The 27,037-nt window shown below is 39.1% G+C and overlaps 2 protein-coding genes across 9 annotated transcripts in view; one reads left to right on the top strand and one right to left on the bottom strand.

The window, feature by feature from the left end:
• Cmss1 (cms1 ribosomal small subunit homolog) overlaps nt 1–27,037 on the bottom strand; it is a 292,176-nt gene that overhangs the window by 244,676 nt on the left and 20,463 nt on the right. The window lies entirely within an intron of this gene.
• Filip1l (filamin A interacting protein 1 like) lies at nt 182–25,506 on the top strand. 3 transcript variants are annotated; one of them, XM_027412474.2, is made up of 2 exons: nt 182–290; nt 22,358–25,506. In XM_027412474.2, the coding sequence occupies exon 2, from the start codon at nt 22,473–22,475 to the stop codon at nt 25,149–25,151; it is 2,679 nt and encodes an 892-aa protein (XP_027268275.1). In that variant the 5' UTR covers nt 182–290; nt 22,358–22,472; the 3' UTR covers nt 25,152–25,506. The 3 variants fall into 3 exon arrangements, with proteins under 3 accessions (XP_027268275.1, XP_027268274.1, XP_027268273.1); XM_027412473.2 differs by having other exon boundaries at nt 182–295; XM_027412472.2 differs by lacking the exon at nt 182–290 and adding an exon at nt 19,839–20,075.

Raw genomic sequence — 27,037 nt, 5'->3', positions numbered from 1 at the left:
CGCGAGTCGTGCCCACCGACCGCTCGTACCCGCACCGGGAGCCCGGGAGCGACCATGCAAACCCTGCCGGTGTCTGTGGCTGCAGGGTCCCGGCTGTCACGGCCCCGCCGCCCGCCCTGCCGCACATGCCGCGCGCCTTATAAGGCTGAGCGGTGACGTAACGCCCCTAGGCCGAGCGCGCTCTGCAGCCCGCTCGCATTGTTCGGGAGGCTCCCGGAGCGCGCACAGCCGCTCGCAGCGCAACCGCAGCCCAGCTCGCCGCCCCGCCCGGCCCGGCCTGGCGCCCGCAGGTCAGGTAAGCCCGAGAGACAGAGAGGGAACTGCCGCTTCGGCTCCCGCACGGCCACCGCTCCCCCGGGCAGCGGCAAGTGTGTGCGTCGCGCTCCGCACCGGCTCAGCTGCAGAACGGCGGGCAGGTTTCGCAAAGCGCACTTAGTGGCCGGCAGCTTCAAGCCCTTTTCCAATTCAAGAACTTGAAAGTTCCGGCCGGCAGGGAGACTCGCCACTTAAGTTTAGATGGGAGGTAAGGGGTGTGGATCCCATGGCCTTCCCAAGTGGCTACCAGTACTGAGAGATGTAAAGGGCTGGGGACTTCATTGTAACAGCTCTACTCCAGTACCTTATCTCCCCAGGACTTCAACTCTCTCAGCTTAGAAGAGCAGAGTGCAAAACCCTGGCACATGGGATTGGATTTGTTAGCGCCAGCCTTTTCTTTCTCCTTAGAAATCTTAATATGAAAAACATTTTTTTAAAACGGAAATACAGTTGGTAGTAGGGTGAAACTAACCTTTAAAATAACTTTTGATAATACAAACAAATTTATTATTCTGACTCAAATGCATGTCAATCTGTACCAGGAAGTTGTTCCGTTTCTAATCCTACTTCAACTCCACTTTGTGGAGGGCAATCTGCATTTAAAACATGAAGCTATTCTCTGTACATTAATATTCTAAATAGTATATATATTTAAAACCTAATTTCGAGAGTAGCATCTACAAAATAATCTTATTTGCTGGCACTTTTAACCACGATTACATATAACTCTGAAAGGGTCATTGCTATTAATAAAGGTTTACAGTAGAAATGAACATTTGGTAGATAGTGAAAAGCTACATATTTTACTTTATCTTTCAAAATAAAAATCAGAAGAGGAATTTTTAAAATGTCAAGTTTAGCACACTAGAAGAGGAGATGGGGAATGACTTCTCCCTCCTTTATCTATCGGAACACATAGTGTAAAACAAAACTTCAGGAACCGAAAGAATCATTTCCCCTTTTAAATAGCCTCTGTTTTCCAAGTTTGCACAATTAAAACTCTGAGTCCATGGGCTACCATTTCTATTGACTTACTGTGAAAGGCTGAAAATGCTTTAACAGTTGGTATTGGAAAAACCAGATAAGCTACTGTTGGAATGCTTAACAGAAACGTACAACTATTATGAGGTACAAATGTATATTTTATTTACATTTGTCAGTGAGTGGGAAAGTTAGATGAGATTTAAAATTGAAACAGTATTTTTATTGTGAACAAAACTAAAGGAGATGTCCTTTAGTAATTTTTGTAGTTGAGTTTTAAAAGTATATGACACCAATTTCTGCTGCCTATGAGGTTTTCTAATTTGTGTTATTTTATTTAGAGCAGTAAAAGACTGGATTTTCTATTCTGAAGAAAAATTACATGTTATTAGGTCTGAAGATAGGCTAAATAAGCTGCAAGTTAGTACTAAGAAGTAAGATTCCTCAAAACTATTATTTCAATCATCATGAAGAGAGGGGCCAGCAGCCAGGTCACTGTGAAGATGTTCAAAATGTAATAGAAAACAGGAGGGGTTTTTGTTTGTTTTTATAGACAGTGATTGGAAGCTGAAAATTCCCTGTCTTGGGAAAAAGGGATCTTGCATTTTCTAAAGTAGTAGAGGAGGGAAACAGAAACCATCAATTATTGTTTCAGCTATATCCAAGTACTTCTATCTATAACATAATCTACAGCTCAACTGTTGAAAATCATAACCCCTGTCAAAGCCCATATAGCTGTGTTTCCCAGAGTTTGCCTTTGTTTTTAAGTACAAAAACATCAATTTTAAGAACATTTCAATAACATACTTTTAATATTACATTTTTCATACATACTAACTTTTAAGCATGCCTTAAAGAACTTAGTAAGAACTCTTTTAAAACTGACAGTTAAACCAAATTTTGCATGGATATACTACTATCTCAAAGTGGGTTGTCTAGGTGAGCATTTTTTCAGTTTTTAGGACAATGTTCAAATAAAGTACACTGCAGTCTTAGACAGAGTAAGTTCATTTCCCCTATTATGGCAATTAACCTTAACTGCTACTCACTGGATTTCTGTTTTATTTTTCTAATGCTGTTGATAGACTGTAATAATGGCCAATGTGAAAACATGAATCAAGTGTTTGTCTTCATTTTCCAGTATTCTTGCAAGAGTTGATTCAACACACACACACACACACACACACACACACACACACACACACACGATTTCATTGTTCTGTTTCCTCCAAAAAACCAACCAACAAAAACCAAAAAACCAAAAAACAAAAAAAAAAAAAACCAAAAGAACCCAACCCTCTGTAAATAAACAGATTTTGAAGTCTAAAAGGTGAGAATTAGGGAAAAATAAATTTTCACTCATTTTTTGTAGGTTTTTAAAAGTAGGAAAAATCTAGATCCTATTACTTAAAACAAAAATGAACAGAACTGCATATTGTGGAATACTAGTCAGAATAGAAAGCAATATTGGGGCCTGAAAGGTACCATCTGTTGTTCATACAGCCAATCATTACCTTTGAAAAATCTAAGATACCCTACACATTATCCTCTTGGGGCATATCATTAATTTCAAGTTATCCTAAGTTTCCATAGTTTGTGGTAAGCTATGAATTTTGCTTCACTTTCAACTGATTGCTTAGTTCTGTGAGTTTTGTTTAAATAATCTATTAAAGAAGATTGCATCTGCAGCCAGCATCACAAATGTTCAAAGCAGCATTCCTATGGCTGCTTCTGCCATCACTGTAGTATTTCTGAGGCACCAACCTAATGATTTAATTGTGATGTACACTGCAAAGTCTGTTAGTGAAGTTTGTGACATTTGTCTTGAATCCTTCTATGAGGTTAAGTGACTACTGACAGATCATCGCCAAATTGCTATAAACACTTCCACTTCCACCATTTTCATTAAGAAACAAGAGTTGAGATTCTCTTTCCCCCATTAATCTGCATTAGCAGTGCCTCTGACTGGGAAAGTTGGGCCAACAATGCTGAGGGCATTTGCCATGAGACAAAACCTCCCGTTTCATGATTGTGTGAAATGTTTCAGCACATTAAGATTGGATCCCTGCAATTCTGAGTTCAAGAACAGTAAAGAACACATTAGCAGTGTTCTTGCTCTAGTCCAACCACCCTCACATTCCTATGCTCAACTGGTTCCAAATAAGTCTTAAGTCTAAGGATACAATTATTTGTCTAAGTCTAAGTCTTAAGGATACAATTATTTTATGCTGACAAAGTTAAGGAATGTTGGCACAAGAGAGAAGGGAGTATGTAGGACAGACAGGTAAGTGATCACCAGGACAGACAGGTGCAGACACACACACCCAATTTCTTGTTGCTATTTGTAATTACTTAGTCTAGTCCAAAGGCCACTTATCAGCAAGAGACAGGATGTATTTTAGCAGAATAGCAAACATTTAACTTCACAGATAGGCATTTAAGACAGGCCTCAGTAAGTTCTAAATGGACAATGGGATACCTCAAGCATGTGTATGTGGACACTGCCAGCTAATACAGCAAAGGATGCCAGCAGAACTTCACAGCTGCAAGTGGCAGTGGTCATCTGATCCAGATGCCTGACATTATAGAAGACACTGATACCCCGTTTGCCCTGCACCAGCAATGCTAAGCAACTCAGGCAGAGCCAAAACTCCTCCAGTCTTGGACTGTAGCCCACTATTGGTTTCTCATTTAATTGGTGCTCAAAAGACAAGCAAATAGATCTCAGAAGTAGCCTTGGTATTGTATGTGGCAATTTAGACATAAAATTCATTAACAAAACAGGTGGGTGTGTTTTCATTAATAAGCAATGAGAACGAAGGGAAAGGAGTGCGATGAAATCAGTACAACTTAATCAGGCCATCTGGATGGCAAAGCCCACTCTTTATTTGAATGTGAGAGGTGCTGTGTATGCTGACATTATTTTGAACACTATGGTTGACTTTGTTAGTACTAAACACTTTCTACTACACCAGCCTCCTTAGCTATCAAGAAGCCCTCTTTTGAAAATCAGAGACTTAATACTTTGAAAACACTCTGCCCATACCTTTGTAGGCTGTTTGCAACTGGTGATACCTTGCTTCCTTTTCCCTCTCATCATGCATCATGACATTCTATCATACATTAACTAGTTAACTGTCTGTATCTGGGATTATAAAATACTTCAGTATTGCTTTTAGAACCAGCTTTCTCCCTGGCATCTAGGAAAATATCTAGCTGTTGTTAGAGGGTGTGTCATTAGGACAAGGATATTAAAGAAACATATGAGTAAATGATCTACAACCCAGAAGCTGATGTGGGAAGGAAAGTATACTCTGCCAATGATGGGCTGAGGAGTGCCCTTCTACATTTTGATCACAAATCCCAAACAAATCTTTGCCACTACTTGAATTAACCACAGAACTAAATTACACATAAAATAGGCAGAAAACATATGAGAGTCAGATCAAGTCAAGGCAGTGAATCTGCTTTGAACTTACTCTCCCAGGTATATTGTGTACACAGTCTAAGTCAAATGCTTCTTAGCTCTCAGCCCATCTCTCCGTATCTCTGTTAACTCTCTCCCTCAAAATAATGAGATTGAAAAGTGGTGAAAGAGCACCAGGTGAAATGCTGTAGGGCATGAGGGAGCACAGCACAGTACAGTGGCTTTGTCTTTAATGAAGAATGGATTCCTCTGAATTTCTAATCTCTATACCTCAGCTGAGGGCCTGGAAGATGCAGGCATGAGGTCAAATAACTCACCCTCCAAGGACCTGGAAAGGAGTAGACAGTCTTTCCTTTGGACATTGACTCCAAAGTTTCTGTGTGTACTTTCTATATCTAAATTTCCATGAGAGGTATTTTTCTAATTTCATAATTAGGCAACTTGGTTGCCAGCTCTGACTCTAGTGTAGGTCTTATATATTGTTTAAGCAAAAGCAAGCAAACTATGCTAAGAATAAGACAGACTGGTAGGCACAGTAAGTAAGCTGACCGACCACACACCATACCATGCCACCATGACAAAGGATAGGACCATCGGTGCCTCTTGCACACAGGCTTCAGTGTTCTTGCTTCCATCTCTGCTTTTCAGTAAACTAAGTGAAACACTGTGGATCACAGAGACTAGCTGTTTAAAAAATTAAGCAATGTGGGAATTTTTTTTTTTTTTTAACATAGCCTAGTGTAGTAGGTGCATACTTCTGGGAGACCATGTTTAAGGACAGCCAAAAATTCAAGGTCATCCTTGGTTAAAGAACTGGTTCAAGGTCAGACTCTACTTCAACTGTCTCTTACTCACCAACAAATTAAACAACAGACTATAGCTACTTGCTAAGCTTGCTTACTAGTGACACTACTGGCACAGATCAATAGTACTGTCTCAATGGTGAAAGTAAAGAGTAAGAATAATAGGCTCCACCATTCATTCACTGGGCCCGCATCTTGTATCCTTGTTTTCCCCAAACCTCGTAAGAGGGACAATGCCACCTATCCCAAGTATCTCAGTATTTGGAAAAAGACTGAATAGTGGACAACAGTCTTTATAGAAACTCTGATCAAGTAGGAGTCTATATAAAAATCCAAGATATTGATCTTGTCATTACAACACAGAGCAGTTGAAGAAACTTCAGGTCAGCCTAACATAAGGACATTAGCCCTGCAAGAGCATCAAATCATTTACAGAGCAGCCTCAGGAATAAGGGCAGCCCTTCAAAATAGGCTGCTGATTTATTGTGTCCCATGGCTCACTAGTCTGGGAACAAAAGTTTAAAGGTGAACTACATTTTTCTCCTCCCTTTAAAATTTTTAATGCAAATCAAAACAAAAACAATCTCTTGAGCAAATAATAAAAGGAATGTGCAATATTCATTGCAGTTGGACGACTGTCTGCAACTGTTAAACTTGAAGGAAGGGAACTGATAGAACCAGGAGCACATGGAAAATGTCCTGGTTTCACTGAACCCAAAGGAATGCAGAGATGTTGTCTCAGTCACTTAGCTTTAGCTTGCTGGTCTGCTAATTGGGAGGAGCAGAGGAGGTGAATCATCCTGGAATTTGTGGGAAATGAATCCGTTCTGACTAAAGGGAAGATTACCTTTGAAAACTAGTATCATTTCATTCACTATCAATATAAACACTCAATCCATCATGTTTGAAGTAGCATATCATCCTCAAGGGAGATGGGAAGCATTATAAAAAATGTAAAAACATTTATATATAAATATGTATATATATGTATGTATATATATAATTATGTTATAAACACATACTTATATATTTGTGTATGTTTATACTTATATAAACATGTGTACATGTTTATACAACAGTATGGAGACCTATCAAATAGAGGTGACAACTTGGTCAAGGGATGTGTGGCTCCATTCATCTCTCCCCACGTGATACCCTGGAAGATTCTTCTTATAGTCTCATTAGACACACTATGTAGAACATACAAAAAAATCAAAGGTAGTGATAAGGCTTTCTGGCCAGTTTCTCCTATCTGGACCTCATCTAACTTTGCCTCCAAGTGCTCCTCACTGCACAGTGAAGGGAGAAGTGATAGAAACAAGAGCAATGAAACTGTTTCTTGTGATCTAGTAAGAAGAGGGAATTCTGAGAACTTTAGTCCACTTGTCTCAAGAGGGTTATAGTCCAAGAAAATGTTTCTTCTTGTGTATATTGAGTTCAGACATAAGTAAAAGGTATAGAAGTATCAATCCTTTAAGAGCAAGCAATATATTAAAACAAATTAGAAAGCAGTACAAGGCAACACTGAATAGACGTCATAAAACTAAGGGCTGTGAAGACTGTAGAAGTAAGCCAGGGTTAGACAACTGAAAGAGATGTTCACACGAAGGTGAATATCACAGACTTCTGAATAGAACACTCCAAACATGCTGGGTTTAGTCCCTGAAAGTCTACTATTGAAAAGAGCCAAAAGTAAAATTTAAAAATGGAAGTTTAAAACCAAATCTCAATCTCTAGCTCTCTCTCTCTCTCTCTCTCTCTCTCTCTCTCTCTCTCTCTCTCTCTCTCTCTCACACACACACACACACACACAAACACACACACACACACACACACACTGATTAGTTAACCCATTAGCTGGTCTTTACAACAACCTGGACTTCTATGGACAGGAAGACTTCTTAACAAATTTCAGTGTTCAAGGTGAGGGGATTATGTGTGATGAGGAAGCTACTGGCATAATACCCAGAACAGAGACTCAGTAGATGCTGTCTATACTGAGTTATGCCTGTTGTCCTACAAGGGTTATGTTCCCTTCTTGGCTGGGCCTACTATTCACTCCACCAGTCTGAGATACAAAGCCTCAAGTCTCAGGAAATGCAGGGTAGGATGCAGCCCAGATGAGCTCAGGTTCTCTGACACCAGAAATAAAGTAAAGGACTTGGCTTACTAGAGAAATCTGTTTCTGACCTAACCTCAGCCTAACTCCCTGATTAATCCTGAGTCCCCTGCTGGAAGGCAATCCCTCGCCATGAAGAAAACCACAGCTGTCCTAAAGGTGCTATCACCTGAAGTGTATATAAGACCCAGGTTACTGAGCTATTAAAGTATAGAAGAGAGCGGGTAACACAAAAGGCTTAAAACCTAGCCTGGAACCTATTTAATCTTGAAAGCTTTGCCACCATACCTCAAAGGCACACAAATGAAAACCTGGGCTAAAGGCTTCTGGCACAGGCACCAAACACTAACAGTCTAGGTGCCTCTCCTCTGGGTGCTAACTTCTCAGTCTCGTGTATTTTCAATTTAGCATGACATTTTAAATGTCAGAACACGAGGATTTACTTGTTTGCTTTTAACTACACCTGTAACTTTGACTACAAAAAATACTTTCTGTAGAAAGAAACAAAAATCTGAATGTCATGCAATTCCATGTAAGGTTCTGAATATAGTCACAAGCCTCTAAGGCTTGATGAGCCATACCACCTCTTGACATACTAACTTGTGTATGACATTAAACAGGAAAGGAAGGGGAAAAAAAAATCTCTAAAGATTGCTGGAGGCTTTCGTTTTGTGGAACTGAGGTCTGAGGATTGTCCAAGGCTTTCCAGATCTTAGTCATGAAACTACTGCTTTCTTCCTGCTTCTGGGGAGGTGGGAGTCAGGTGAGAGAAGGCCCAGCAGTAAGTCAGGAGAAGATTCTGGTCCAACATTTCCTGCCTATTGGACATACAGCTTGTTAAAATTGGATTTTCAACTCCTTACAAACTCTGATTTCACTTTTTTTTTTAACTAATGAAAATATGAAACAGTTTGCCTGATCTTAAAATTCAAAATTGATGTAAACTATAATTTTAGGGATGGGTATTCATAGGGCAGACAAATAAACTACACTTAGAAACTTCTCTTTAATTTGTCATAAATAGACCACGCCTTATAGAGGTAACCATAACTAAAATGGCTAACATTTTGCTCAGTGAAAAGCCCAAAGGAAGAATCAGCCAAGAGAAGTGAGGGATCAAGCAATTGTCATGTGTGCTGGAGAACTGTTGCTGGAAAAATGACATCCTGAAGGAAGTGCCTAAAGTGCAGCACACATTCATATCATGAGCCTGAGCTCAGACTGTAACCTGATACTTAACACATTTGGGTGTTCTAACGGCTCAGAAAAGGCAGAAAATGGAAATGTAACTCAAATTGCTCTGGATCGTTGGTCAAGGAGAAACTAAGGCTCTGATGACCAAAGTTTAAATTTTTAAAATGAATGCAAAAGGGCATACAAAATACAAGAAAATAGTCATCTGTGTTCTAAAAAGGCACAAACCTTTTCCTGCCTGCTGTAATTAAGACTTACATGTGGCCTCAAACCCCAGCTTTCCAAAGTCATCAGCCCACCCTTAGGTCCTCAGGAACTAAGAAATGTTGTCAAGGGAGGATGAAGAATGCCCTCTGTGGTCTGTAATCTGTCTGCTTAACAAGAAAACAGGCTACAGAGTAACAACCCTTCTTCAACTACTCTACCCTCTACATACTATTAAATGTATTAAGTGTTCCCATTTCCCTAATTTCCTACAGTTAAAATGAAGAATTAAACCAAGAAACCAAAGTCCTCTCTAAGAATTAAATGTTTTCCATTTTACACACTTTGTATTCTTATCTACTCAGTTTCTGTGCCAAACTGTGTGATTTCAGAAGTCACAGTAAGCCTCTGTTGTTGTGGTTTTTAAATTTCTCAAGTTTGAATTTCTCTCAAACAATTTTGGAAATATTTGGCTTCCCAAGCATGTCATGTCAGCCACTGCCTCTGTATGGAAAGCCAGGCTACTAGAAGGTGAAACCCAGTGAATTCATCCATGCTGGCATGACTGGTCCTTGCTTGGGTGTTTTAACACCAATAAATCCATGTAAGAAAACCAAGGCCTTTAGAAAGAGAAAGGAAAAATAAGAGAATAGGAAGAGAGGAAGGTAGGACCAAGAAGGGAGAGTATAAAAGGAAGGGAGGGAGAGAAAAAAGAAAGGGTGGGAAAGGAGGGAAAAAGAGGAAGGAAAGGAGGGAGAAAGAAAGAAAGAAAGGGAGGGAGGGAGGGAGGGAGAGAGAGGGAGAAAGAAAGAGAGGAAGAAAGGGAAGGAGGAAGGCTTAAGAATATTGGGGTCATGGTTTTGGAGGTGTGCTCAAAAGCATCTGGCAAAGAATATACTACTTAAAACTTTCTCAAAAAGAGACAAAGGAACAAAGCCAACCACAGAGATGAGTGCTAAGACAAAGGTATTATACTAATCTTTCAAAATACATACTTTCAATATCTGAATGAAAATAACAAGGTCTAGAAAGATTAAAAGAGGGGGCGGGGCAAAATCAATGGGACTTTAAAAAATTTTAACACCCATATCAGAATGCTTTTCTAGAAAATCTATTTCTGCTTGTCAATCTAAGATACAAAACAAAATCTAAATACAGATTTTTTTTAAATAAGAGAAGTACACATATTATGAGCAAGCTAAAATAATACAAACATTTTGAGGGCATACAGTTATTGTGGCCTTCAAGTCTGTCTGAGAAAATGTGGTCTGTTAAAAATATTTTCCAAGAACTTGAAGTGTTGTATGGAAATGGTATTTATGACATATTTACCTTCTCTAGGGATTCTGGGATGTTATTATTGGCAAAGTGACAATTTTTAAAACCATCCAAAAATAATTACAAATTGATGCTGAATGACTAAACTTGGTATATTATTACAGAGATGAAGAGAATATTTGTTAATGTCTCATGACCAAGGCTGAATGTAGCCATAAGTTTATAGAAAAACAGAAAATAGATGTAGTAGTAGTGACTTTCTGTCTTTGACAAATAGAATATTCTAGCATACAGATTCACAGTGAGGAAGGTGCACAAGATACTGTGATAGAGATGTGAACATCTGTTATAGTGATGAGAACAGCAGTTAGAGCATCAATTATATTGGCATTCTGGCTCTGCCAATTACAAGCTGCACTTCTAACAAATTACTTAACTTTTCTGAGCCTGAGTGAGCTCTCATTTATAAAATAAAGATAATGATTCCACCTTTTGTGTTTCTAGGAATAGCATGCATCGTATGTGGTATAAAACAATTGCTCAACCATTTCTATTATTTCCACACTATAGAGAGGGACAACTATGTGTTTTTTATTTATACTTATCCCCTAACTCCCTAATATTGTACCTGATATAAAAGTAGAATAGGTATTTGTTCAAATATTTACTAAATACCAAGTAAGTAATGTGTACCGGTTTTTAAGGTGGAAATAAAACAATATAACCAACACCAATGATTCGTCGGTTACTAAATAAAATGTGTAAGAATGGGGAGACACATGCACAGACCTCCACCTATAAAGTTTACATTCCAGTTCTAGTTTTAGTTTGTCTGTATGTTTTGCTTGAATGTCTTATGCACCACATACATGCCTTGTGCCCACAGAGGCCAGAAGAGGGTACAGATCCCCTGGAACTGGAATTATGGATAACTCCAGATAAGCCACCAGATGGGTGCTGGGAATTCAACCTGAGCCCTTTGAGAGAGCAGCCAGAGCACTCAGCCACTAAGCCATCTCTCTAGGTCATGGACTTTACATTCTAAGGAATAATCAAATAAGCAATACATGGTATGGTAAGTGGGACTAGTTAGATGAGAGTCCAGTAGCTCACAAGAAGAAACCCAAAACAAAGGCACACAGGCTACTGAGTTTGAAAAACAACAAAAAGCAAACAAACAAAAGTCCTAGTGTGAGTAGAGCAGAGTGAGTGAAGGGGAAACCAGTAGGCTAGATGGGAGAAACAGCAAACTCTTCAAAGGTCAACCCACAGTGGTTGGTGGTTTCTGTCACATGTGACATGGTTAAATGGTGAGTGGGTATGGGAGTGTGTGAAACACAGGTTTTGTTGCCAATATGTTCTTATTCTGATCTGTTTATCTGGGCTATTAAATAAGTTAAGGGCACTAAATTGTAGATGTTTGGTCCCTCCCCATCCTATAAAAATTAGTGTACTAGTGCTTATCTATACAGTTGCTTTAAGAATTAAGTACAATCAGGTGGTCCATGAAAGACCTATCCTTCTGCATAGGTGCCACACATCAACCTGGGAACTGGAGTCCAGACCCAAGGCTACCAAAAAGCTGTAAACTGTAATGGTATGACTCTACAACAAAGTGCTGTTTCAAATCAAATAATTTCACTATTAGGATTTATGTTCCTAGTTAAAAGTATCGAAAGGAAAAAAATCTGTAATTCCCATAACTTTACACATTATTTTGTCTTTAGAAGTCTTAAAAATTTTAATATGAAAGTTGTGAAGACTTATTTCTTAACCAGATCAAATTCTACTGACTTTTTCTGTTCCTGCTTGAGGACTGTTATCTAGTGGAAAGCTCCAAGAAATGCAGTATGACAAAAAAAAAAAAAGGGAGGGGCTATTGTGTGTAAGAGGAGGAGAATGAGAAACTTTATATTTGCTTGTTTATTTCTAGACACTCTAGTCTCGAAGATAAGAAATGAGCATCCGTAGTTTCAGTTTGAAAGGTAAAGAATAAAGTGGTATCCCAACTTTTTTTTTATTGGTTTTTCAAGACAGGGTTTCTCTGTGTAGCTTTGGAGCCTATCCTGGCACTTGCTCTGTAGACCAGGCTGGACTCAAACTCACAGAGATCCGCCTGCCTCTGCCTCTGCCTCTGCCTCCCGAGTGCTGGGATTAAAGGCGTGCGCCACCAACGCCCGGCTGGTATCCCAACTTTTAACGTAAACATTGAGATATTTCTCCATGAATACTAATCTGTAAATGAAGACTGAAATCCACATTGCTCAAGGAATTAAAAGTATATAAAATCAACTACAAATTCAGTTATGCAACAATATGAGCCACTGATGGTGATGCAGACACTTGAGGCTGAGACAGGAAGATTACAAGTTCAAGGACGGTCTGAGTTATTCTGAGGGAGACCCTATCAAAAATTCCCCAATATAAAAACCTTAAGTTAGCCATTTCTGGAGAAAAAGTAGCATATCTTTCAAACTGTAAGGTCCTCAGCAGGAAGGTGGGCTGCAAAGCAAAACAAGCTTCATCCTTCAAACCTTGGTTTTTTGTTTGTTTGTTTTGTTTTTCTGAACAGATAAGAAAACATAAATATCCCTTATTAACAATTTCTTTTTAACCCAAGAAAAAAAGGCCTACCAAATATTTACAGGGGGAAAAAAAGCTGTTCCCTTCAGGTCTGTCCTAAGTCAGTTGACCCACCCTGCCATGTTCGTGCCCATACAGATCAAGTCTGATAGTGAAGCCAGAAGAGAAAGTGCACATTCACATTCAAGGAAGAAGAGCCTTATAAGTCAGGCAGCAGGGAAGGACAGCTATAACATCCATTGGTACGCTGGCTGGCTTTACACTGGAAATTGCGCATTCCTTTTCTTCTGGAAAGGGAGAAGAGCTGGGGAGTAGATCTGTGAACAAAAAAAAATGAAAACTAATGGCTGATCTCAAACACAATTGAGCAGCGAATAAAGAAGTTGTGGATGCCAGAGGTAACTACTACAAGAACATTCTACAAAAGTTTTCCCACAAATTAACTCACACTAAATGGCAATTCTTAACCAGACAATTCTTTATCCCTACCCCCAATGCTAGAACACCTTTAATGTCTGTAAACACTTCTCATTAGTTGGTACAGACCACAGATGCTACTAATATACAGAGAAAAGCCCCACAGCACTTACTCAACCCAAAATGACAGGAAAGCAAAGGCTGAACAATTAAACAGACCTTAACCTAAAATGGCAACCAGGATGGCTAACAATGGGCACAGGCAGGTCAAATCAACTGATTATGCAGTCTTCTGTTCCAGAGGAATCTCGCAGTTCCTCCCCCAGGTGCTTTCTATCCTCCTGCCAGCACATATGGCTGAGAAGCTCTATTGTGCCACTACATAGAAATATATACATATATGCACATGTAGACATATATATGTACACACACACACACACACACACACACACACACACACACACACACACACACACCTCTTTTTCCCTGATGTAAAAATACATGTCCACTTATTATAAGACTGTTTTTTCAACTGAAAAGAAGAAACATGTTTATTCTCTATAACCAGCCATTAGCTCATATACTAAATTTTTCTGATGAAAACATTTAAATTCTACTCTTAATATTCCTATCTGACTTCTAATGATAAGAGATTGGCTACGACAGGCAGTAAGGTCTTTTGTGTGAATTGTATTTTTACCTAATCTTCAAGACATCCCCAACTATAAGGGAAGTTCTAGTATTATCCCTACTCTATCCATGAAAACAGCAAGATGAGTAAACTAAATTGCTTGCTTCAATTATATTAGAAGTAGAAGGCCAGGATTCAGTTCTGAAAACCCAACTCTGGGATTTGAATTTCTCAGGCTACTTTCTACCCCTTCCCCATTATGCTTCAGGGCTGTCCAGAGCACAGGCTACCTGTCACTTAGCTACCTGCATTATTTACTGCCATCTACTCCAAAGGACAGTGGGGGACAGGTAGAATAAAGGACACTAGTCCTAAGTAAAAGAAGACAAATGTGAAGGGACAAAATACAGGTCACAGAGGTGCAAAGTGAAGCCCAGAAGAAGGGCAGGATGACCATTCAGTCTTAGGAACCTGAACATCATTCTCAGGCAACATTTAGAACTCTGCTGGCTGCACAGCACTATTAGGAATACAATAGTAGATGATAATCCAAAGCTTCAATGCCAATAACTTCAATGATTTTCCCTAAAGGTACACAGCTGTGGCATGGCTATGGTGGACCCAAGCAGACCTAGAAAGTTCAAGGAGACATCTATCTGAAACTTAGTCTGACAGGAATTGAAAAACCTACTCACTTGGAAAGGCAGGGGACATCAATCAGGTCTGGAAAAGGAAAAAACTTTGATCTGAGCAATCTTTTCCAAATAGTTGAGAACCACAATTCAGAGGGGAATGAGCAAAAGTGAACCTGTCCCCTTCCCTCAACAGGTTAGTAGGTTTTCCATACACGTTCAGTAGTATATGCTTTTGTGGTTTTTATGGTTTTTCTAATTTCCCTCTTGCTACTGCCACCTCCCCTAATTGTACATATAAACAGCAAAACAAAAATCTAGGAATTTCTTAATATGAAAATTTTGAACTGAAGGAACAGGGCACAAGTGATGTTTAAGTGATGTGGCACTTAAACATCTTTTGTTCTTTTTGCAGTACTGGGATTTGAGCCCAGTGCCTCTGGCACGCTGGACAAAGGCTCTACTTCAGATCCATATACTGGCAGGCCCACATCATTAACCTAAATGTTCTAACTAGAAAGCTTCCCATACTACAGCACAGAAGCAAATGACACACAATTCAGACTCATACTGATAAACTCACTAAGGTATCCTTCTGTCCCAGGTCCAGCTCAAGGTTACTGTCTGCTAGCCCATAGTCCACAGGTACCACCTTTGGTTTCAAGATGAAGTGTCTGCCTTCTCCTCACCAGCGCTGTGATCTTGGTCTTTTATTGAGTCTGTAGTGTGACCTTTCAGCAGTTTTTCTTTAAGGGATCTTCCATCCATTACTTTGCTCTTCTCTCAAGTTTAAGACAGCAGGATTTGACCGATTCCAGTTCTTGCTCATAGGTCTTCCCAGAATCCCCTTTATCTGATGAAATTTCCCAAGCTCTTTGTTACTTCACTTTCCCTGACTACTGGGGAACTAAATAAGATGGTCCCAATTATGAGTCCTAAGTCACTTTTGTCATCTGTACCCCTGCACAGCCTCCTCTTCCTCACTTCATGTTCTAATTCTTATTTCACATCAAAGGAAAATAGTAACCCAGCTTGCTGAATCTGGACCCATTTATGGTATCTCTAAATGATCTCAACAATGATGACAGGATCTTTGGTAACAAAAACATAAAGCAGACACAGATGCACACTCATACTTGGCTAGCAGATGAAAAAAAAAAAAAAGTCTGACTATTCTTCTAGATCTTGCTGACCAAGTCAAATGAATTGAGCATTACACTGTGGCTATGGTATGCTGTAATTGTAACTAAAAGAGAAAAATAAAAAGAAAAATCCTTTGACTTGTAAGATAAATAAAAGGAAGCAGCACACATAGAATAGGCTGATCCTAAGTATTTTTATTAATGCTCCTAAAAATCTGACTTAACAGTCAAGAGTCCCATTAAAGAGGTAAAGAGTAAAGCAAGAAATATAAATTACAGTACTATCTTAAAAGGAGGAAGCAAAGCTTTCCAACAAATTCCATGCATCACTCTTCAAATTGCTAGAACTTGTTATCAGTGCAATGTAATAATTAAAATGACATATTAAACAAGAATTACTAAAAGATAAAATGGGATGTAATGCAACCAAAGTATCAAAGTCTATAGCCAGGAGAGTACATAAAAAATGAATAAAGGCAGGTCGATGATGGTGCATGTCTTTAATCCCAGCACTTGGGAGGCAGAGGCAGTCAAATCTTTGTGAGTTTGAGGTCAGCCTGGTCTACAGAGTGAGTTCCAGGTCAGCCAAGGCTACACAGAGAAACTTTGTCTCAAAAAAAACAAAAACAAAAACAACAACAAAAAAAATAAAGCAGTGTAATATATGCAGTATTCTGTTTATGGATCATTATGCCAAATCAGGGAAAGTATCAAACTAGCCTTTAGAGTAATAAGAACACACACATTACATTATTTCCCTAAGACTAAATATATCTGTTCTGATCAATCTGTTTGGTCATTGATAAGGTACTACACAAATTACAACAAGATTGGGCTGGGCAAGTATGATGGTTTCTAAGAAAAATGATACTGCACACAGTAAGGGCTCGCTGTACTTACCTTATAAAGACCTGAAATGTATTAAATGTCAGCTGAACTGTAGCTGTTGAACCCATTTTAAACAACAGGCAACTTTGACCCATTTAGTGGTACACATTTGTACTCCCAGCACTCAGGACTACAGAGCAAGAACCTTCTCAAAAAACAATACTACCAAGCTAGCCAACTGCAAAACCAGTGGTTTAGATGCTCTCATTTCAAAGAGTAGTTTCAAGGAAAACAGTAACAGTATGTAGATAGTTCAAAGAACTGGGAAGAACAAATTGAAGGCAGAGAACCTCTCCCCTATGATGGACAGCAAATAAATGAATATATTAATGATGAAATTACCAAAGCAAACTAGGGACTCTACCATGAAAGCAAGGGCTGATAAGCAACAGCATGAAGAATAGGATGATACCACACACCTTAAGCATTTTTTTTGGAGAAAGACATTTGCCATTACATTTCTCCTGCATATCCTCTACAGCAAAGATTTCAAAGTGCAGCCTCTTCAAGACATCAGCAAGGTCCCCTATGGTCATAAACCCTTTTACCCTTTCTCTCAAAACTGCACAGGTTTTCCAGATCCTACATGACCTGTGATCATGCCTTGGCTACTATAGCTAATGGAATATGTAAAATAGATCCGAGGATCCATTGTCCTCAGTACAGTTTGTAAAGTACAATGCAACTCTTAAAATTTTTTTTCTAGGTTATTTTCCACTAAAAATGTTCTTTATGATATATATATATATATATATATATATATATATATATATATATATATATGGAAAACCTTAAACTCCTGATGCCTCTGCCCCCACTTTCCAAGTACTAGGGATTACAGGTCTGTCCCCACACAGAGGCCCTAATTTTAATAAAACAGTAAATTCAGATAAAATCCATACAATTAAAAGAGTGAAGAGATCTAAAAAAACTGTTGCTCTGGGGTCTTTGTTAAATAGTGTTAGAGTTATCTGTTCAGTTTAAAAACTTGTTTTTCTTTATTACATTAACTTATCTAGATGGGGAGGAGGGCATGTGCACATGTGTGGAAGTCAGAGGACAACTTTCGGGGATTGGTTCTCTCCTTCCATTTTGTGGGACCCAGAGATCAAACTCAAGTACTCAAGCTTAGCACTAAGTGCCTTTATGGGCTGAGCCGTCTCACTAGCCTTTCCATGAACTCTTGGAGAACAGATTCTTTTTCCCCTGTTCACCTCATAATAGCCCTAGTTTAGAAGACTTTCTTGTAAATTGAGCATTGCCATATTTAAACATCAACTGCTAAACTCAAGACCCACATTAGAAACACAGTGGAGTGTTTGTCCCACTAAAAGGATGGGTGAGAGAACCAAACTGACTGAAGTTGTTCACTTCTTCCAGTTTGGTTCCTGTAGGAATAGATGTAACACAGTGTCATTAGTGAGTATGGACTTTGTACTAATGCTTGACAGTCACTCTAAGTTGATCTGTGTGGGCCAGTAGGCTGGGAACAGGAAAATAATATGCAAGAAGAATGCATCAGAGCTCTCATTGGGAGGGAAAGTAAAAGAACTGCTTCTTTGCAGGGTTGAAATAATCAAAGGAGTGTGATGAGCTAGCATGTGACCATTTAAACCTCTCATAACCAAGTAACCAAACATAGCTGTGCTGAAAGAATTTGAAGAAAAAACAAAGGAATAGTTCTAGCAGTCTTTTTTTTTTTTTTAGAGGCTCCATAATTATGAAATAGACAATAATGTATTTAGAAAACACTGAGGGGAAGACTCACGCCACATTTTCTTAAATATCTAAAACCATAAACACACGTTAAGCCCTAGAAAATCATCTTTAAAAATGAACAACACTGCTTAGGACAATGTTGAGGTATACTCCATAGGGTGGATATTTGTTCACTGTTTTATTCATTCATTCAAAAAATAAAATAAAACCCACTCATTTGGTTCCTTCTAGAGGGTTTTTCAGTAACCACTGTAGAAAACACATTGTACTCATGTTCTATTCTTAAGAAGATAATATTTTAGTGAGGTTGATTATGATGTATATAAACAATAGAAAGCCAAAAATAATGAGAACTATAATATAAATTATGGGTATGACTGTCTATACAGCGTTTAGATGGGACCCATCTGTTTTGTACATGCATTATATGCTGATTATTATTAACCATGTCACACTGAGGAGACAAACTATAGGTTGAAGCATGTTTACATATATGTGTATAAATAAAAAAACTGAAAGGATCCTCTGAATGTATAATTTATATTGAAAAGCCAACATTATGGTTGGTACCAAAAAACACTCAAGATGACAGATGTGATATTTTTGAAAAAGCAAGTAACTGGCATTGCACATAATAATAGTGATAAACCACAGTAAGTTAAAACAATTTTGAGCCACAAAAGAAACTCTAAAGAAAATCTGTAATAAGACACTGCTTTAAGCTAGTTTGGATTTAATTACCTCACATTTGTGTCCATAAAAATCAGCTTCCACAACCTGTTTTTATTGGACAGGAGTCAGTGAATGTTCCTGTAATCCTGTAATGTCAGTATTTGAGCATGAACATGAGTACTCCAAGACAGTAGTCTTCAAATGGAGGTACATACACCCCCAAGGGTACACAAACTTGCAGAGCTGCCTGGGGAGCATAAAGGAAATCAATGCCTACATTGACACTTCCTATATACACTCTCGGAATCTCATCTGCTGTGTCCAGTGAGCCCTCTCTTTCCAACAACCCTTTCAAAACAGCCTTCTTGCTTGGCAAACTTTTACCAAGGGAATTTTCCTGGGCTCAGAACTCCTCTAGAACTTCCTACAGAAAATCCCAAGAAAGCACAGGGGTGGCAGCAGCTTAAGAAACAGCACTAGATAGAGAGTAGTGCTTATCCTCATCTGAGGACACTGGACACCTTAGGACAAATTCCTACACAGTCATATCTTAGAATTCAGGATGATTAGACTATCTGGTGTGTAAATGGGAACTTTTAGATTGAATGGCAGAGATTACTTCTATAACTGTTTAAAACTTGAATTTTTTTTAATGTAGGTGCTAAAAGAACAAATAGGTTAAAAATCACTGTGTGTATGTATGATGTATGTACGTATTCATGTATACATGCATACATAACATATGTAAATGTTCCCAAATAATCACAACTGACATCTTTCCTTTAGTTCCACAGGTTTCAATTCAGAGAGTTTCAGTGATAGACACTGTGTGTCTGGATCAGTCCCAGCAAGTGGTCTACATGCTGGCCTCAACAGACAGTTGGACTTGGGGAGACAGCACATCTCCGGGACCTTCCTGACCTATGTCTCCCATAGCTAGAACTCTGACATTACATAATAAAGTCCAAGGCCAGGAGACCAGGGTCATCTGGGAGCTTGTTATAATGAAAATTGTGAAGCTCACCCCAGACCCACAGAATCAAAATCTGCCCTTTTTGCAAGATTCCCAGGTGATTCAAATGTCCATTAAATGGGATTTAAAAGAAAAATACAGGCCTAAATCAGCAGGGAGGGTACTATCTATCACTATGTATTTCAGGTTGGAGCAAATGTACTGCAATCATCAGTCTTATATGTTTAGCTTGGAGATGAAGCTTAGGGAGATGTTGATGTCATCCACTTTATAAATACCAGGAAAAAGGTGCATGACTCAAAAAGATGCACTATGCTTGCTGCCAAAAACAGTGAACACAATAAAGACAACTCAATGTTTTTCAATATTGTTTTGCTTGTTACTATACTGACAGGATTCAGTTATTCCATTTTAAGGCTCTCCTATTTCACTTTAAAAAAAAAAATCTTCCCTTTCTTATATTCCAAGAAACCATGTCCCCTTCTTAGGAAAAGGGGACAGCATGTGCTCTTATTTAAAAAGCTGAGAAGAAAGCCTTGGGAGTTTTTGTGAAGTTGTTCTCCAATAAAGGAAAACAGCAGAGCTTCAGCAATGCCTTCTCAGCACCATCAAGTGTGAATTGAGAGCAGAGGTCTGAGGAAGAAGCTCTTCTGCAGCTGTTTCTCCACCACAGCAGTTTATCCCAGATTCCTGCCCAGAGATGCAAAACTCCACATCACCAGGAAGAAGCTGCCATGTTTCTCTTCTCAGGCTCCCAGGTGTCGCAAGCAGGGAACGAGGAAAGGCAAGAGTCATGAAGCCTCTTGCCAAGACCACAGATGAGGTCACCACAGCCCCGCCCCGCACCAGCACCCGCCCAGTCGCTTCTGGACTTTACGTGTCAATCTTTTGTCAGGTCCCCAAAATAGGACAAACTAAAAGGAGATCTGCCATGCAAAAGTTGAAAAATTCTTACACTACGTTTTTTCCCCTTCCTGTGTAGTATAATTAAGGAAGAACAGATTAGAATCTCATAAAGAAGCCTTTAATCCCCCAGACTGCCCCAAATTTATTTCCTTTAAAAAATGTTCTCTCAGATTCTTAATTCTAAAAGTGTTTTGGGGCAAGGATAAAAGAGAACAGATTGGTTAATTAACTAGTAAATAGAAATGATTTATTATGCAGGTAGGTAGTTAGGTAGATGGATAACAGTTTATTAACATTTTATGAACTCTACAGACTCGATTAGAAAGTACATATTTACATTTCCAACCAAGTTCAGTCCTTTTCAGGGGTTGCATTCTACCTTAGTTTCTGCACAACAATGTTGCAGAGCAACAATTACATCCTCTATAATTAGCCAATTTCCAGTATAATTAAGAGACTGACAAGTTTAAAACTGTACCTTCTTTACAGAGGTAACCAAGTGCATGGAGAAGACCATGTATTCTGCATGAAAAATGTCCTCCTGTTATGAAGGATAATTTTAAATAAAGAAAAAATAGTGTGTTAAAATAGTCATTTAAGACGGATTCAATATGTTCCTGCTAACAGTTTCTCCATTCCTAGCTCTGGATTTCTATCAGTAAGCTCTTTGCTGTCAAGCTCCCTGCTCTTCCATATGTTATGAGTGCTCCAAACCCTAACTCAGTTGCCTGTTAGCTCCCCCTCTTAAATGGCAGCAAGTAAGCAGATAAAGACACAGGTGAAGTGGTTCCCGGTGCTATCTTATTAGTGTAAACCAAAATCTTAATACACAAAGAGATCCATCTGTGCTGTGCATAACTTCTAGACAGACTGAATAAAATGCTATCTTAACTAATAACTGAGGAGTTAAACAGTAACTAGTAATATATCACATACACAATGGCTCAAACAAGTCACTTAATACTGGACAAGAATTAGTAATTTAAAAAGCACCATGGCAACATTTATCAAATGTTTACCAAATGACAGGACTGTGATAATGACAGATGAACTGCCTCACTCTCAGAAAAAGCCCCTAAGATAATATGAGGAAATGGAGAACTATGCAGGTTAATTAGCTGGTGTGGGCAGGTGTAGTTTTAAAGCCACATCTAACTGAAATCTCAAGTCTGTACCTATCTTTACAGCCTTCAGGTTGGGTTATCCACTGATAGTCCAAACAATTTAAACCAAATATTCTTGCCTGTCCTTTTCTAAGGCTTCTAAGGAACTTCAACTGTTACTAATCAATGCTAGCCAAATTTTAGGGGGGGGGGCAAGATATCAATATTTTAAAATCTTAAAGATTCTCCTTCCTCATCGAATCTGGAAACTTCTCTGGATGTTATCTATGAACTGATACAATTATTTTAAATTAATAACAGCTGATGAATTACTAAAGCACTAACTGGAATCTACTCTTTTATTTGCCAGATTAAAGAAGCTAACTGATCAAGAAACTGAGTCCCAGAAGAGGAAGGAGCAAGAAAAAGAGAAGAAGATCAAGGCCCTGAAAGAGGAGCTGACCAAGCTGAAGTCCTTTGCTTTGATGGTGGTGGATGAACAACAAAGGCTCACAGCTCAGCTTGCCCTTCAGAGACAGAAAACCCAAGATCTGACCACACGTGCAAAGGAAACACATGGTAAACTAGCCCTTGCTGAAGCCAGAGCTCAGCAAGAAGAGCAGAAGGCAACCAGACTAGAAAAAGAACTTCAGACACAGACCACACTGTTCCACCAGAACCAAGACACAATTATGGCGAAGCTCACCAATGAGGACAGTCAAAATCGTCAGCTCCGGCAAAAGCTGGCAGCACTCAGCCGGCAAATTGATGAGTTAGAGGAGACCAACAGGTCTTTAAGAAAAGCCGAAGAGGAGCTGCAAGATATTAAGGAAAAAATCAACAAGGGAGAATGTGGAAACACTGGCATCATGGCTGAAGTGGATGAGCTCAGGAAGCGTGTGCTGGATATGGAGGGGAAAGATGAGGAGCTCATCAAAATGGAGGAGCAGTGCAGAGATCTCAACAAGAGGCTTGAGAAAGAGACAGCACAGAGTAAAGACTTCAAACTAGAAGTTGAGAAACTCAGTAAAAGGATTACGGCTCTGGAAAAACTAGAAGATGCTTTAGATAAAAGCAAACAAGAGTGCTACTCTCTGAAATGCAGTTTAGACAAAGAAAAGATGACCACAAAGCAGTTGGCCGAAGAACTGGAGAGTTTAAACACCAGGATCAAAGAGCTAGAAGCCATTGAAAGTCGGCTAGAAAAGACAGAATTCACCCTAAAGGATGACTTAACAAAACTGAAAACATTAACTGTAATGCTTGTAGATGAACGCAAAACAATGAGTGAAAAATTAAAGCAAACTGAAGATAAGTTACAAACCACTGCCTCTCAGCTCCAGGCAGAGCAAAATAAAGTGACGACAGTGACTGAGAAGTTAATTGAGGAAACTAAAAGGGCACTCAAGTCCAAAACTGATGCAGAAGAGAAGATGTACACTGTAACCAAGGAGAGAGATGATCTCAGAAACAAACTCAAAGCAGAAGAGGAGAAAGGACATGATCTATTGTCAAAAATGAATATACTGAAAAACAGGCTTCAATCACTGGAAGCAATTGAGAAAGATTTTGTAAAAAACAAATTAAATCAAGACTCCAGTAAGTCCACAACAGCATTACACCAAGAAAACAATAAGATTAAAGAGCTTTCTCAAGAAGTGGAAAAGTTGAAGCTGAAGCTAAAGGATATGAAAGCCATTGAAGATGACCTCATGAAAACAGAGGATGAGTACGAGACCTTAGAACGGAGGTATGCTAATGAGAGAGACAAGGCTCAATTTCTGTCTGAAGAGCTGGAACATGTTAAAATGGAACTTGCCAAGTACAAGTTAGCAGAAAAGACAGAGTCCAGCCATGAGCAATGGCTTTTCAAGAGGCTTCAAGAAGAAGAAGCGAAGTCAGGTCACCTGTCAAGAGAAGTGGATGCATTAAAAGAGAAAATTCATGAGTACATGGCAACAGAGGACCTAATATGTCACCTCCAGGGAGACCACTCAATTCTGCAAAAGAAACTAAACCAACAAGAAAACAGAAACAGAGATTTAGGAAGAGAGATTGAAAACCTCACTAAAGAGCTAGAGAGGTATCGGCATTTTAATAAGAGCCTCCGACCTAGTCTCAATGGAAGAAGAATCTCTGACCCTCAAGTATTTTCTAAAGAGGTTCAAACAGAAGTAGCAGACAATGAGCCACCAGACTACAAGAGCCTCATTCCTCTGGAACGAGCAGTCATCAATGGTCAGTTGTATGAGGAGAGTGAGGACCAAGACGAGGACCCTAATGAGGAATCTGTGCTGTCCTTCAAATGCAATCCATCTACTTCCCTTCCTATGAACAGGAAACTATGGATTCCTTGGATGAAATCCAAGGAGGGCCACCCTCAGAATGGAAAAATACAAACTAAGTCCAATGGCAACTTTGTGCAACCTGGAGATCTAGTCCTAAGTCACACACCTGGGCAGCCCCTTCACATAAAGGTTACTCCAGACCATGCCCAAAATACAGCCACTCTTGAAATCACAAGCCCAACCACAGAGAGTCCTCACTCATACACCAGCACAGCAGTGATACCAAACTGTGGTACCCCAAAGCAAAGGATTACCATTCTCCAAAATGCCTCCATAACACCAGTAAAGTCCAAAACCTCTACAGAAAGCCTTTCGAACTTAGAGCAAAGTGTGCCTCCTGTTACCATGGCAACCTTTGCCAGAGCACAGACCCCAGAGTCCTGTGGTTCTGTAACTCCAGAACGGACAATGTCACCTATTCAGGTTTTGGCTATGGCTGGTTCAGCTAGTTCTCCTGAGCAGGGTCGCTCCCCAGAGCCGATAGAAATCAGTGCCAAGCATGCAATTTTCAGAGTCTCCCCGGACCGGCAGTCATCATGGCAGTTTCAACGTTCAAACAGTAACAGTTCAAGTGTGATAACTACTGAGGATAATAAAATCCACATTCACTTAGGAAGTCCTTACATGCAAGCTGTCGCCAGCCCCGTGAGACCTGCCAGCCCTTCAGCACCACTGCAGGATAACAGAACTCAAGGCTTAACTAATGGGGCACTAAACAAAACAACCAATAAAGTCACCAGCAGTATTACTATTACACCAACAGCCACACCTCTTCCTCGACAATCACAAATTACAGTAAGTAATATATATAACTGACCACTCTCACCCTCATCTAGTTCATACTGATACTCTTGCAAGGAACTCAGTCCTTTTTTTAATCATCCCTCCAAACCCCTAAAAGAATGACTAAACATGTACTTTGGGAAGATGTGCATGGACTATCCAAGAGTATCTGGAACTAACAATGTGTTGCCTGCAGAGTCATCGAGTGTGCACTTACTGTGTATCTTTTCATTTACATGCCTGTATGGAAAATATTTAGTCTGCACTTGTATAAATACATCTTTATGTATTTCATTTTCCATAACTCACTTTAATTTGACTGCAACTTGTCTTGGTGAATTACTTAACATGATAAAACAGTAAATAGTTTGTTACTTTTGCCATTGCTTGCTGATTTTCATTTGATCATTTTGTGTTATATATCTGCATGACCAATATCATTTTATTTCCTGTTTATGATGCCCATTAATTCTTCCTAAAGAACAAGCAGTACATATTTGTCATCTATAGTTCTGGTCACATATTAGAGGAGGCAAGAGTGGCTCAAATAAATAAAAATTTCTTCTCTACAATTTCAAACTGAACCAAAATAATTATGGCAAGCTTAATGCCATTCTTGATATGTATCTTAATATTCCTAGTGTTCAATAGAGGGCTATTAGGAAATCAGTAAATGTCTACAGATAACAGGATAAAGTAATATTAAATAATTTGCTATTAGTGAGCACATACATAAGCTGATGGTAAAAGGTAAAAGCTTGGGAATGTGACAGGAAGGCAGAAAGCACATTTGGAAATACAAGTTACCTTGACTATCAAGGATTAACCACATTTCTCCGACAGACTGAAATTTCCATAAAGAATATATTACATCTAAATCTGGAATCAGCCACTATGACATAAACTTCTGAACACTCTCCTTCAAAACAAAAGTGTCATTCTTGTTCTGTGTTATGTGGTTCCCACAAACGTCTGGATTACTTAATGTGGGTGTTGCCCTACCCTGCTTGTGAGTAAAGCTACAATCAGAAGCATATAATTCATATTTCTGAATAGCCTCTCAAGAAGCAAATAAAAGCATAAAAGCTGCAGGTAGTTAGAAGCACAAGTTTTAAGACTTTTTTTTTTTAAGTAATCTTAGCAGCAGAAGCCAAGTAATAATGTGATTTCTTCTTTGGGTTTTATGCCATTCACAGTGTACATGAAAAAAAAAAAACAAAAAACAAACAAACAAAAAAAAACTCAGCCAAAGCTTCCTAGACTATTGCTGCTGTGAGGACCAGCCTTCAGCAGCTCTGGGGCTGAGGGGGATCCATGGAGTTGGTGAACTAATCATTCAACTTGGCTTTTCAAGCTGAACGATTAAACTTAATCCTCTAGGGCCAGCAAATGGGCAAAACTTAACTCTCTGGCACCAGCAAAAGAGGGAAACACACAGACACACACAGAGATATGCCCCCCCCACACACAGAGAGATATGCCCCCTCACATACATACATACATACATACACACACACACACACACACACACACACACACACACACACACACAGATATGCCCCCCCCACACACACACACAGAGGCACTCCTGTCAGGATCTCACCTAGGGTGTGATGAATGGCAAGCAATGGAGGTCAGAGAAACTGAGATGCAGAGCAGGTGAACTACTGGACAGATAGACTTTTCTGGGGGCCAAAGCTTAGTTCTTCATTTTATTTCATTTAAACGTTTTTGTTTTGTTTTACAAGACATTCTTTTTCTATTCTGTTCTTCTAACCTGATATTTCCTTTCTGGCTCTCTTGACGTCTTCCTTCTAGCTAACTTTACTTTTTTTTACAGCTTATATACCCCAGAAAAAAAATCTTTCAAGAAGTATAAAAATTGCAACGTGGTTACATTCTATGTTTTTAAGTCAATG

This window comes from Cricetulus griseus, chromosome 4, assembly GCF_003668045.3.
Source record: "Cricetulus griseus strain 17A/GY chromosome 4, alternate assembly CriGri-PICRH-1.0, whole genome shotgun sequence".
Lineage (NCBI taxonomy): Eukaryota > Metazoa > Chordata > Mammalia > Rodentia > Cricetidae > Cricetulus > Cricetulus griseus.
Note: the sequence above shows the minus strand (reverse complement) of the source record. Positions and strands in the feature narration are given on the sequence as shown.